The sequence below is a fragment of the Amblyomma mixtum genome, chromosome 2 (assembly GCF_055824585.1).
Source record: "Amblyomma mixtum isolate Tamu chromosome 2, ASM5582458v1, whole genome shotgun sequence".
In the NCBI taxonomy this organism is placed as follows: domain Eukaryota; kingdom Metazoa; phylum Arthropoda; class Arachnida; order Ixodida; family Ixodidae; genus Amblyomma; species Amblyomma mixtum.
Genome location: NC_143013.1, coordinates 113,539,847 through 113,554,481, shown reverse-complemented (window position 1 = coordinate 113,554,481; position 14,635 = coordinate 113,539,847). Strand labels below are relative to the sequence as shown.

At 48.1% G+C, this 14,635-nt stretch overlaps 1 protein-coding gene across 1 annotated transcript in view; it reads left to right on the top strand.

The window, feature by feature from the left end:
- Positions 1–14,635, top strand: part of LOC149360625 (complement factor B-like) — a 205,803-nt gene that overhangs the window by 183,345 nt on the left and 7,823 nt on the right. The window contains exon 18 of the mRNA XM_089572417.1: positions 12,779–12,852. Coding sequence (XP_089428543.1) covers positions 12,779–12,852 — 74 coding nt within the window. The remainder of the gene's footprint in view (positions 1–12,778; positions 12,853–14,635) is intronic.

Genomic DNA, 14,635 nt, shown 5'->3' with positions numbered 1-14,635 from the left:
TTGCTGAAGTGCCCATTTTTCTAAGCATGCAGCCATAGAGAAAGCCGAATACGATACTATTCGAATGCTCTTAGTTTAAATTCGGTTGGTGGCCAGCGGCACCGGCAATCAAACTCTGCATCTTCCGCAAACAAGGTGGATGCTGAAACAGCCATAATCATAGCCATTTTATATTCTTACATTTTCTTCTTCCATCGGTGCCTATTTGGACTGCAAAAACTTTATAAGCAGGTAATGTAGATCATACTCGAAGCAGACGCCGCCCGCCTGGCGGCGCCGTGGCTGGTCACGTGGTCCGGAGTAGCTACTGGCGGCGCGGCGCGCCGGCCAAAGCGAGTGGGGGAGGAGAGGAGATGGGAGAAGGGTGGGGAGGATAGACTAAACCGACGTCCAAGGACGAAGATGAAGAAGGAACGTCCAGCGAAACGGAGTGGCGAAAGACTGACTTTGCAATTCGACTGACCCAGTTCCATCCACTCAGCTATCGCGTCACTCCTGGTTTAACCAGAGCTTAACAACAGCCAATTTTTTGGACTGTCTACAATTGACCACAGTATTTTGCGCCGGAAACTCAGTAGCTTTGTAGTTTATTTACATATTCAAGTGAACAGAGATCTCTGATTAACTATAGCAGTAGTCAACAACATGGTTGAAGTTGCTTCCGGCAAGCGCACCGGGGTATATATATTTTTTCTGTGGCTAACCTTTGCTGGGACACCTGGAAAATGATGTTTGAGAAAGAAATGTGCTCGGCTATAGCAAACGCATGCACCAAAGCTGAAAATGCTCTATTAAGGAAGGGTTTCTTTAAGGCAAATTTTCAATGGAACCCGCTCAGCCCTAAGGGTAAATTAATTTTGCTTCCCTTTTTAGTCAATAGCGTGTGAAATGAAGAAAAAAAAATCAATTTACTCATCCGGTAAAGTGGTCAACATAGTGGGCTTCCCGAAAGACGCGGTGCGATCAAAAGCTCCTCTCTTAAACGTGCACCCCGCTCCTTGGAGCCCGCATACGACTTTGCTTTGCATAATATTGGCGGACTTGTATTATTTCTCTTCGCTCTGCGCGGAGTGCAATTGTCTACCAATGAATAAGTTCGTTAACTCACCATTCATGCCTCTGCACACCTCTTCAATGAATTTTTCTCATGGGACACCAGGAGAAAGTTTTAAATCTTGTATGTGCTCTCAGGTATTCCCATCACCTTTATTATTTTCTTCTGCTCGCCTGCACAGCTCATTAATGCGTAAGCATTGCATGGCTATGTTTGCACGAGCTTGTACGCATGATTACGTCCGAAGGAATGGGCTATGTGAAAGAAATGCTACCATCGGATAGATAAAGAAAATCTCCTACGGGAAATCGGGGGCTGATATGACTTCATTAGTTAATTAATTATATCCAAAAATGTCCAAAAAATGGGCGGGGCCGGAGCAAAAGTAGCGCCAAATTTGAAAGCGAAGCGTGGCGCGAAGTTTGAAAACTCAATTCGGCAAGTGATGCAACTTGATTAAGTAAGATAAATAATTGTAGTATCGATAAGGTACCGAAAAGGTATCGATAAGTGATCGGCTTCCGGTTTGAGGGTCTCCACTTCTGGTCACGAGCCTCAGTTGGCGTGAAAAGTGTGCAACTGTTACGTCGATGTCTTGCTGTGACGTCACAAGGCGTGACGTGATAAAGCGTGATGTCACGCTTCGGGATTTTTCCAATGCGGGTGCCGCAGTGACCTCTAAGGTTTTTCTTCCAATGATTGAGCCATTTTCGATTTTTTTCTTTTTTCTGTCCCCTTTTCGCTTTTCCGGCGTTGGTCATGTCCCCCATCTTTTTCCTTCGTTTCTCTACGTATATCCTGGCTATATTCGTTGCAGTTGTATTTGTTTTCGGTAATGTTCTGTCGCCAACCCCAGAACAGAATCAGCCATGTAGCATCAGGTTTGAGAAAGCCCGGACTTTGGAAAAAAGGTCGGCTGAATATACGTTCAGAAAGAAACGTTTTTAATGTTAATATAACATATACACGGTAACAGGATTTCCTGGTAAATAGCCTAAGGACGGCTAGCCAAAATGGCAGTCCCAGCTGCGGTCATCAAATCAACTATCTCGCACCGTGCGCTGGCGGTGCGCCTGCAGCCGGTTCCCACCTTCCTCTATATAATCAACCCTGGCTAAAGGCGAAGCCATCCTCGCGAGTCAGAAAGACAACCCACACGAGTCATAGTTTGGCTTCAGGCGTGACGCATGAACATTCTCGTATTTACGTCGGCGTTTATCCGTCTGGGGTGTTATGGGGTCGACAACGTAGTTTACCGGAGAAAGGCGCTCTACGACGCGGTAATGTCCGTGGTACTTGGCGAGAAGTTTGAAAAAAATGGCCTGGCTTAGCTGATGGTTAAGCCTAGGATGCGAAGCATACCGCCGGCGGAGGCTGCGCGTCCCCAAGCGAGCGCATGAGTTGAGCCCCAGCTTTCACAGCTGCTGTGACGTCAGCGCCCCTAGCGGAAGGAGCGGGAGTTAGGCCGCCGGTGGAGGCTGCGCGTCCGCAAGCGAGCGCACGAGTTGAGCCCCAGCTTTCACAGCTGTTGTGACGTCATATCACGTGGTGCGCCGATGTAGGTCAAGTGGTAGCTACGCGGCCGCGCGCGGCGCAGCAAGGAAGAGCTCGGTTGTGCGGCTAGTATGCTTCGCATAAAAGAGGCCGGGTCTGGTAGGCGGCACGTGAAGCCAGACGAGAGAGCCGGGTAGAAAACTGTCAGCAGAGTGGGTGGTGTCGAAGCGGAATTTTTGACGCCCCAGCTCCTCGGCCTTTAACGACCGAGCGAGCTGGCGCCACTCCTGGGCATGCTAAGAAGCCTCTGAGATGGTGGTGCAGTCAGACTCGTCACGACGGTAAGGAAGTACAGTGTCGAGCGGTAAGGAAGGTTGTGGCCCGATGAGAATAAGAAACCGTGATAAGCCGGTGGTGGTCTGCGTGGCGTTGTTGTAGGCGTAGGTCATGACAGGCATGATCCCGTCCCTCTAGCAATGGTCAGAAGACACGCACATCGACAGAATATGACCCAAGGTGCAGTGAAACTGTTCTGTCATACCGTTAGTTAGCGGATGGCAGGCCGTGGTGGTATTGCGATTGATCTTACACTGCTTGAGAAGAGATTCCACGACCTCAGACAGACACAGCTGGTCCCGTATTAGACCTCTCTGGTTATCCCCGCGTGCAAGGGCATCATCGGAGCGGCTTGTCATTAGCATTTCAAGTGGTCGGTTGCACTGACAGGCCTGGCGGCAAGGGTCATTTATACGGTAGAAGCTAACTCGGCGAAGGTTTTTGGAGGATTCCGGATAAGGTCGGCGAACAGTTCCTCCATTACGCCACGCATCAGGAAGGTGAGCTTCTTTTCCTCATTCATGTCACGGTTTGCCCACCTGAAGAGGCGTTTCATTTCTTCCACATACGCAGTCACCGTCTCGTTTGGGTGTTGAATTTTTGACTGCAGCAGTACCTCGGCTCCTTCTTTTCGTACAACGCCAGTGAACTTAACCAGTAGCTGCTTCTCGAAGGCCGCCCAGGTAGTGAGGGATGATTGCTCGTTTTCAAACCATGTTCTGGCAGGGCAGTCCAGTGCAAAATGAAGGTCTCTGAGCTTGGCGCTGTCGTCCGAGGTGTTCAGCGCTGCCAAACGGTGGAACTCTTACAGCTAGCCTTCTTCAACTTCGTGTGGTTCGCCATGAAAAGTCGGCGACTCACGGGGCTGGCGAAGCACCATGGGCGTTGACTGTGCTCTAGGTTCCGTCGTGGAAGGCACAGCACGATAGCAGGATAGCAGGTCAGCACATCCACCAGATTTCGCGTAGTGGTGACTGCAGTCCGACGAGCAGGAAGACAGTGGGAATGGCTTCCAAACGAAACTATTGGGGCTGACATGCGCCCGCAATGGACTGAATGACTCGGCGGCGGCGTAGCAACCGGCGTGTTCGACGGCCGTCGAAAAGAACGCACACTGCTCTCGGTCGTGCTCAGTTTAAAGCTGATAGCGAACTTTAGAGATAAAACGTGCAAAGTTAATAGAACATCCTGGAGCAACGTAGAGTCAGCTCCGCCTGGATGCGATGCGATCAACCCAGATAACTCTGGTCGCGTCTTGCCTCACAAACAGAGCGATGAAGCGTCGTGCTGGGAGCTTTGAAAAATGAAGAAACAAAAACTACAAAGATTCGCGGCAATATTACAGTGGGATACAAGCCTCTCAATTACTAAGGGGCCCAAGTGCAACAGTTAAAAGTTAACTGCGCAATATTAGTTAGCCATTATCCTATTTAGCGCGTCTCAGCTTTATGTTGATACGTTACCTTACTGACAATATGCCGCAAAAAGCGGTTTTCTAACTGAAAATGCCTATTTTTAAAATTCCAGGAAGTCTTACTTGAAACAGCCACCTTAGCGAAAACTAATACGTTATACAGGGAAGAATACTTATTTTCTATATTAATGATACTCTTATTCATAAATTCATTAAAATATGCAGAAAGCAGCATCCTGAAATTGCTTACGAGTATTGGTAATATGTTATTAAAATTTGTCGAAAATACCTCACCTACCGCTGCTTCGAGCGCGTTTACAATATCGGCAATGCATTAAAAGTGTAGCGTGGAAAATTAATCCGTCCGAAGTATACTTCAAAGTATCGAATTTACAATCCTCATAAACATATTTGCATCACAATTAAAGCTGCTGTAGGAACATAACGTACGAAATCGGGTTTTGGGGAACTGCATTTCCATCTTGGGAAATTATTAAAACGGTTCATTGGTCGATGTTAAGTTTATTAGTCCAAACCTTTAGTTCTAACGAATGGATAGTCCTTATAGTCATATTTTCAGCACGTTTAACGCTGCTGTGGATCAATCTAGTGCTCGAGATTGCGTTTTTGGGAACAGTCAAAACACTTACTTTTCTGTCCTCCTTTCGATTATAGTAGCTTCTAACTGAGATGCAACCATCACTTAATTAAATTACGTGTAGAGAACGCGGTGGCATTGGGCCGGCAAGTGCATATCGGGCACCTAGGGACCCGAACCTACCAACGGAAACGACACCGGCTATCCGGGCCGGCCTGCTTTCAAGACGCCGATTTATGCGTTGGTGGAAAGCTGAACTCATGTCCGGTTCGCCAAAAAAGTTTCTACTGGCAGTTCTCTACTATATTACCCGCAAAACTGAATGCGCCCAGTCCTGAACTTCTGTGTCCATTAGTTTCCCATAGTCTTCGCGCAAAAAACGCCTTGCCCAGTCAGATGAGGTATCGTCTCTCGCGCGGTATGAATAAGGGAAGTGAGGTTCGACAGCTGTCTCATCATTTTCAGTTTGATGATGTAACTTTCGGTCGGCACTTACGGCGTGGCGAGATGGCGGTGGTGAAAATATTTATTTAATCATGGGGAGAGGTGTTGGGGGTCGTGACCTGAAGGCTCACGCCCTTACAACCACTAGGTGGAATGCTTAGTCAGGCACCCCATTGGCGGTTGCCGCAGCCCGGGCGCGCTGCGTTAATGCCCTTTGGGCCTCGAGGGTGCAGCAAACGGACAGGGTCGCCTCCCAGTCCTCTCGGGTGGAGTTTGGAATAGGGGGTAGGGATGGGTTCTGCTGGCAGGCCCACACCACGTAGTAGGTGTCAGATCCCTCCCCACTCTGTGAGCACCGCCCGTCGAATTGAGAACCGAAATGCTGTAGAGGTGCCGGGACCAGCATCGTGTTGGTGAGCAGGCGCAGCAGTAACCGCTCGTTGGCCTTCCCCAGCCCTTTGCACGGGATGGGAACAGTTTGGTGCTTGGATTTGTAATAATCGCATATGTCCTTAAAAATGTAAATCGGTTTGAAATCGAAGTCCTCGTTGGCGTCGGATCCTGTGGGAAATGTCCGGAGAGAGAGCGCGCGGACGGCGGCATCGGCTCCCTCATTTCCGTGGACGCCTTGGTGACCTGGAGCTCAAACGAGAGATCGATGCGCGGGATCCGAGTCTGGGCTACGATTTTGGTAGGTGCGATAAGCAAGGGGAGTAGCCCACCTTTGCTGGACGTTTTGATGTGCCTCGCGAGTCGGTGCTTGTGTATTTGGAGGAAGAGTCAGAGGCTGCCAGGGCGATGGCAGCCTCTTGCGTGAATTGCTGACTGGGCCTTGAAAGTAAGGGCTTCTACTGTTTTACCCTCGTGGACGACCGCGACCATGTACCATCCCCTGGGGTCCGGGCCGGACGTGTACGTGTAGAAGACTCCTGGTTTGCTCCGAAAATGGCGGTCCAAGGTTTTCGCCCGTGCCAGGCGCCTGCCATTATGATCCTCTTTGGATATATTGGTGGGGAGATGCCGTACGTGTAGGGCGCTTCTCCAGAATACGGGAAGGCGGCATCTGCCCTCTGTGAATAGAGCGCGCTGGATGTAAAGTCGGGCTGAAAGGCGGCGACCCCGACCCTGTCTTGAGGTTGTGTATTGGTTATTGAGGTTGGCCTCCCGAAGCTCCCTGAAAGTGTTCACCATCCGCAGTACCATAAGGCGGCTGGTAGAGATAGAGATCGGGAGGTCCAGCGCTCGTTTCATGATTTTGCGGAGGATGACCTCGAGGGCATCCTCCTCCTGTTTCCGCAGGTGGAGGTAGGGAGTCGAATGCAAGATGTGACTGGTCACGAATGCGTTCGCCAGCCGCAAGGCGTCTTTGCATCGTAACCCACAGCGCTTGTTGGAAACCCGGCGGACCATGCGGCCCACCTGGTCCCCCACATACCGGAGCTTGGCGAGTGCTGTGTCGCAGCGTCGCTGGTTGTGTATGAGGAGTCCAAGGACTGATTTCCTTGGATTCACGAATGGAACCGCTTTGCAACGAGAGATTAATTTGGGTCGAGCATGTGCGCGAGGGGCACAGATGCATGAATTCCGGTTTCTGGGGGGAGCATTGCAGAGCACAGTCTCGAGCATAGCGGTCCACTATGCTGGCGGCCGTTTTCAGGCTAGTCTTCATGTCTTCCAGGCGTCCCTGCGTAGCCCAGAGGGTGATGTCGTCGGCATACAGCGCGTGCTGAACCCCCTTCGACCACACCCAGAGGGGAGGGTAGGCGCATCACGACAATGTTCAATAGCAGAGGGGACAGCACCGCGCCTTGTGGAGTCCTCCTCGTGCCGAGCAGGAAAGGCCCATACTCTTCGTCCTGTATTCTAAAGTAGGACAGCCTGTCCGTGAAAAATTGTTTAACGTGGTTGAAAGTATTGATGCCTCAGTGAGCTTGACACAAATGTGTGAGTATGATCTCGTGTGTCGAACGCTCATTTCAGGTCGAGCGCGAGGACAATTTTGTGGTTTTGGGGGTGTGTAATGGATTTCAAGATTTCGTGGTCGAGTGGGAGCAGGACATCCTGGGCCGATCTATGTGGGCGAAACCGAACATGGTGTCCGCGAGGGTGTCTTGTTCGAGGTAGTCGGACAGCCGATCCCGTACCGTCGTCTCCATCAACTTGCCCACACACGAGTTGAGAGAGACGGGGCGGAGGTTATTCGCGTCGATCGGTTTCCCGGCCTTCGGAATGAAGTTGACAAGGGCCGTCTTCCACTCAACGGGTAGCGGGGTTTCCCCGTCCAGATCACATTGATGCATTCTAGAAGGCACTGGTACGCTCAATCAGGAAGGTTCGGCAAATGTTTGGCCGTGTCCTTGTCCCGGCCCGGCTAGGTGCCTGTCTTCAATTTGGCCAGACTGGCCCGCAGTCGGCAGCTGGAAAGGCTTGTCGAACTCCGAGTTTTCCCTGCCTGCGGAGGAGAAGGCCGATCTGCGGGCGTCCTGAGTTCTGCACAGGTAGCGATCCCGGAGCGCCTGTGCCAACTGCGTTGTATTTCCTTGGAATGAGTGCATGGCGTTGTGTAGTTGCTACTGCGTTTCTGTGCGGGTAAGTTCTGGGTTGATGAGGTCTCGGAAGAGCCACCACGTGTTGCGGCTCGATATCTGCCTCGCCGCCGTGTTGCAGCGGTCCACCCAGTTGGAGTCAGCGAGCTGGGCCGCGTACTCTGCTTCCTGCCGGGTGAAGTCCGCAATGCGCGCTTTTAGCTTCTTGTTGTGTTTCTGGCGCTTCCAGCGGCGCGTAAGGCCGCAGCGCACTTCCCAGGGGTGGAGGAGGTCCACGTCCGTGACCACCATCTGCTTCTCGAGGGAGGGAAGGTGCGATATGACTGCGATATGCGATATGAAGGTGCGATATGATAGCCCTGCTCCGTGATGTTCATGTTGGTGTCGGATGGGAAATTTTGGTGAAAGGTGGTCTACTGGGGATGCGTGCTTGTTTGGTGGGGCGCTTTACGGGGCGTGTATAAACAGTGGTGTTGATGATGCAGTGGTCGCTGCCGAGGGTGTCCTCGGCAGCTAACTACGTGACGTTCCAGCGAGACCCCTCGTCGTGTCTCCTCGTACACAAGTTGTACACAGCCACCGATATCTACCTCGATCTCAACATACCGTACTGGTACGCCATGATAAGGATCCTTCTCCTTCGCCGATGGGATCCTTCCGCACACGTACTTATTGTATACTGCTCCCCGAAACTGAAGCGAGTGACCTTCGCGCACCTCTTTAGCCGTGTACTTAAAGAGGCGGTTCGCCACCCCCTACTGATTGTGGGCGACCTCAACGCGCCTAGCCAGCTATGGGGCTATCGTAAGGAGGAAGTACGCGGACGCATGCTGGCGGAGTTGGCGTCCACACTGAGCCTCACCCTCCACACCGACCCTGCATTTCCTACCAACGTAGGCAACTCGGTGACCCGAGACACATGCCCGGACCTCACCTTCACTAGCAACATAAGACACGCAGACTGCTGTGGCGAGATCGCTCCAGGTTAAGTGACGTCAAGGGACCTTACGACACCATCGACCTCTTGACTTATGACAACGATGCGTTTTCTTAGAGAAGAGTCTCCGAGTGATTATCACAATGAAAGGGTCATCGACAAGACCATCACGTCGGCAGTTCAGTGATTCTTTCCGCCTTCGAACAGCGCAAATCCAGCTTGGGCGGTAAAGCCAACGTGTCGCTGTTTGTTACACCGAACTGATTATAGCATATTATTAATGTGTCAGAAATATACTAGGCGGCCAAAGTCGGGTGTTTTTGACTTTTTTTTGTTAGAATGTTCGAAGCTTTTATTCCAGAGTACTTAAAAAAGCTTTCATTTTTGTATCTAAATATAGGGGAAAAACTAACACGAAATTTATACGGAGTTAACATCACCTGTTCGAGATGCATTTCTAGCATAGCCTGGTTTCGCTAAAGGCCTGTATATACGGTTTGTTACATTGCGCAGTCGCGACAAGAAGAGGGCGTTGTACTGTCGCGGAGCTGTTGAACGAATACGGCGACGAACAGACCGCATCTAGAGCTCGGTTATCTATTTTTTTGTGCTCCACGATAGCTATTGTCCTTCCTGCATCTCAGAAAATTCCCGTAATATTTGGTGGAGGCAGGGTGTTGAGCAGGATCGAAACCTGAACCTGGAAGCGGAACCGAACCTGTATTTTTGCCCGCAAGCAGATCCGAACCAAACCCTTACTTTTCTCGCCATCCTGGAAATTAACTCGAACTGAAACAATAAAAATGAACCGTTCCAAACCGGCCCAGGGCTCGGTTCATGGATACATTTTTTTCCAACCCAGAATGCTTGTATTTAGACGTAATGAGACGTGTTTTCACTTATTTACCGATCGAAGGCTGACTGTGGTAAACAGTGTGCAAATGCCGTCGATTGTATGCAAAACTCAAATTGAAGGATGAAGGAATTGAAGGAAAACTCAATCCTAATAGGCGCTTCTGCAAGGTGCTTTCAAAAATGCTAAAGCATTGCACGCCAGATTGATGTAAAATCTTGAGTTGTTTAGTTCCCCTTTTTCACATGTTGGCTTATATTTGTAACCTAATTGTTAGCACTGCTCGAACTCATAAAGCACCAAGTGAGAATATCTCCCTTTTTTGTTCGTGTACCATACACAGGGTGTACAGGCTAACTTTAGCCAAGGGTTAAAAGAAAAAATATTTGAGGTATGCCAGGGCAATCAGTTACATACACCTACCCACCGGCTAGCGCATTATAGACAATTTTTCGTTTTGCAATAATTAATTAGCAATTCAGACAATTTTGCTAAATGCTTAAATAATGACTTTAAACAGCAAATGTGAATAGCAAAGTTGGAGAGCGCCGTCAGAATCCCCCATTCTATTTATTTGCGATAAAGAAAGTCTCTCGTGTATCTTTTTTCCGAGCTCCAAGAAAAGCCCGCGAAATACCAAAAAATCACGTGACTAGCGCATTCGCGAGCGACGATTGTGCTGCTCTCAATCGTGGCTTGAGTGAACGAAACCAGCTGCTGGCGAGGCGCGACGACCTGCAGGCCGATATGTAGACGGTGGTATTTTACTTAGATAAATATTTTACTTATCTTTTTTTACCTCTCAATGACGAATAAAACTCGTCGCATTTGTGTTCGCCACATTTGGGCTTTTCATCGCGCTCAGAAGGCCCGGTGCGTTCGCTGGAACTTGCACCGTCACGCTTGAAGACCGGAAAGCGCCGGGCGTCGCAGCCATCGTCGGCATATCGGCCTGCCGGAGCAATGGGGTCGTCGATATCAGCAGCTGATTTCGTTCACTCAAGCCAGGATTGAGAGCAGCACAATCGTGGCGCTCAAACGCGCTAATCAGGTGATTTTTTTCCGTATTTCGCGGGCTTTCTTTGGAGCGCGGAAAAAAAATAAACGTGAGGCTTCCTTTATCGAAAATAAATGGGGTTTCTGAAGGCGTTCTCCAACGTTGCTATTCACATCTGCTGTCTGTGATCAATATCTACGCATTTAAAAAAATTATCATAATTACTACATAATTAATAGCAACGCAAAAAAATTTCCTACATGCTCAAACGGGCTGGTAGCTGTAGGCAAGTGGTTTCCCTGGCCTACTTCAAATATCTTATTTTTTACCCCTTGGCTAAAGTTAGCTGGGACACCCTGTATATGCGAAAGATGGCTGCAAGCACCCAACCACGTTCTGCAACATTTACTTTGGGAGGCATTCGCTGTCTCAGACAGCAGATGATGTAAAACCCGTAACGATGGCCGAGTGGCTGCGGCGCTCGGCCCTTGATCCCAAGGTCGCTGATTCCATGTCGGCGGAAACGCACAAAAAAAAGCGTGTGTGCTGTGCGATGTCAGGGCACGTTGAAGAACCCCAAGTGATGTACGTTCACCTGGAGTCCTACGCTACAACATCCCTGATAATGCACGTGTAGCTTCGATACGTTACACCGCGAATATTATTACGGATTCTGGCAAAATAAAAGATGCATACATTGCTGAAATATCTTTTACAAAGTCCGAATGCTGTTTATTGTATGCGAAGGAAATAAGCAAGGAATTCCGTGCTTGTAGCTTTCGGTATAGATACTTAAAGAAAAAAATGCAAAATAAGTAAAGGTGCTGAAGGTCGGTAAAGATGGCTCAATGAAAGGCCCAGTTAGGTGAAGATTATGGTGTATCTCGTTAACATCTCAAAGCTACTCAGGCTTTGAGGGATGCCTTCTGGAGCGCTGCGCTTAATTTCGACCAGTTGGGGTTCTTAAACGTGTACGGATGTCGCACAGTATAGTGACCTCTAACGTTTCACCTCTATCAAAATACGACTGCCACGGCCGGATCGAACTGACCTGTTTCCGGTCACCAGCCGAACACCATAGCTACTACGGAGCCACCGCAGCGGGGCATAGGACACACACACATATCTGAAAAGGAAGAGAGGGGAGACGCTTTAGGAGGAAGTTACTGGCTTAGTTCAGCCACTGTGGTGTTTCACACGCGCGTTAATGCAATCCCCTGCCGCCGACGATGCAATCCAGTGCCGTCAACGCTATAAATTTTTTCTTCTAATCGAGGACTCCACGAAGAGGGTGTCATTGTGAACTGAACTTTATCCTTTACAGAGGTGTTTACACCATGCGGTCCTGCTGTCAGCTGGGGTCAGCGACTCAAAAAGTTGACTGCAACCGTTGCTGCCTAAGACTTCCTGAATGTTTTCGTTGTGCTCTTGTTAGAATTATGTGTCACAAGGCAGTACGCATTCAATGAGTCTGCAGACAGACGACGAGAAGAGGCACTGATAGTTTGCTGTACACGTAAACCAACGTTGCTAGATTTTCTGCTATGCGAAGACTGACAGAAATATTAGACATCTGAAGAAAGAAATGTTCAAATGAATATTACTCTGGCGGAAAGGTTTTCTTACTGCGGCAGAAATTCGTGCTGCAGTACCATTTAGGGATGTCACGAATAGTCGCTCTGTAAAACGTTGCTGAAATTATTACCAATTCTTAGGTTATCAACACCAATTAATGGAAAAGCATCCCACTGTGACACAGAAGGCAAAAATAAGAGTGTGTATCTTAAGAATAAAGTGCAGTTCCTTCCTGGACTAAATGTGTGGTGATTATAGGAGTGTAACGATTAAAATCATTCATGTTAAGGTAAAAGGCGATATTCTTCTTGTTTTGCCAATCATTTTGATTACTCTCCCGTTTACACTTTATTGCGACCTTCCTCATGGTGTCATTTCCGCAACCAATGAAAATAGCCCGCATGAAAAAAGAAACTGAGCACCCTATTTGGTATAGAAACTCGAAAATGCGTGACGCTTGTCACCTTAATGCTGTTTTCTCTCCAAACCAGTGGAGCTGTATTCAACCCATGGTTGTCTGTGTTTTTCAGGGGACACATGCGATGGAGACAGCGGTGGTCCACTGATGGTAGGAGTTAAGGACGAAGAGATCGTTTGGACTCAGGTGAGTCGCCGTGGTGCCCATAACACTTGCCTGATCACTACGCTGCAGGATGTAATGAAAACAACTTGAAAATCAGTGACTAAGACAGAAGAGGAAGAACTTGGCGCCGACAAAACGAGCTATTTAAATTTGAATCTTGGCATTCCCACCAGCTCGGACTGTCTGTTTGTCTTTTCCTTCTTGTGCAGGAAAATCACATCAAAACGGCCAAATTTTTCCAAGAACTTCGTTTCAAAGTGAGGCAAACAAAGCCACATTAATTATTGTTTCGATGCCACAGGTTGGTAGTCAGAGAGTAAAAGTTTTTCAAAATCATCTTGCTATCTCACGCGTTGTGAGAGCTCAGGCGATCGTGAGATCTGCAGCTATTCTATGCCTTAGCTGTTAGCCGAATTGAAGGTAAGCGCATACAGTCGGAAGATAAGGATGGAGTTCGCATGTGCTTAGCGGGTCGTTTGATGTTTTGCCGGCACCGGTGTCGTAGGTGGAGTGAGGCTCTATAACCACGCATAGGGGATATGCCTAGCACCTCCACTAAAGATGCAATCAGTATGCTACACTAAGCAAAGCGGAATGTTCGGCAAGTTGGATAACGTTCATGATGTAAAAATAGCGCACAGGGAACACAAGGAACGGAAAGTAAACGACGCAAAGTAAAGTAGCGCTTGTCTGCGTCGTTTACTTTCCGTCCCTTGTGTTCCGTGAGCGCTATTTTTACATCATGAACAGTATGCTACATGCTGTTTATTAGACTGGAGCTTGATTCCGTCTGCTCAGCATTATATAAGGTTACTTCGTTAGATAGAAATCCTCTTGAAACAATGAAAGGAAAAATATTGCAGGAAAAGTAACGCACGGAGGCAGTACAGAAGGATACAGGATATAGAATTTAATTGGGCACGGTGGAATTTGGGGTGCCCTATGGTCCTAATCTGAACCTCTTTTTTTTTCACTCTATTTACCACTGCTATTGTTAACATATATTATTATTAATATTATCTTGTATACCGATGATACAAATGCGTTCTTTTTGATCACTAGCCTTCAAGATATTGAACAGCAATGAAAATCTTGTCTTCAGGAGCGGATAATTTGATTCATTTAGTGAACTTGACCTGGATGTTTACAACACAAAATTTAAGCTTATGCAACCAAAATATACGGCAATAAACTACCATATCACCGTAGAATATAATAACTTTGAAACTGAACCACCGAAGAGGTGCCGGATTCTTGGTACGTATTTCCAGCGTGATCTAGGGTGGACAGATAACGTGATCAAGATCAGACTAAAAATGGTCACATTTCAATTTGTGATTAATCATTAAGGATACAGCCTGTCACAGCACGTTAAGATCAATTATATTTTACTCTTCTTCACTATCCCCTAGTTTAGTGCAATCTTTTGTGGGGCACCTGGAATAATACTGATTCAGGTAAATTATTTGGCCTCTGAAAAACGCCTCGCGTGGTTTATGTACTACTCAAACTAGTGAAGCAAATCTTTTCAAAACTTTTCACTTTCGAAACTTCCTTGACTAATACAACTTCACCTTAGCACTTCCTATGGTCCATTCAGTCCAGGATTATTTGACTTCTTTCCGCAGTACATGACATCCTAGAAAACACATACGGTTTAAGAATGTTCCCCATCGGCTTTGCAGGTGAAGATAAATATATAGAAGTGCAATTATCCAAGATACAACTTTGTGCACTGCGCACTCATCAAAAAAAAAAAAATCGCTGAGGCAACAACGAACGTTTATTCCTATAGAGAAAAGTT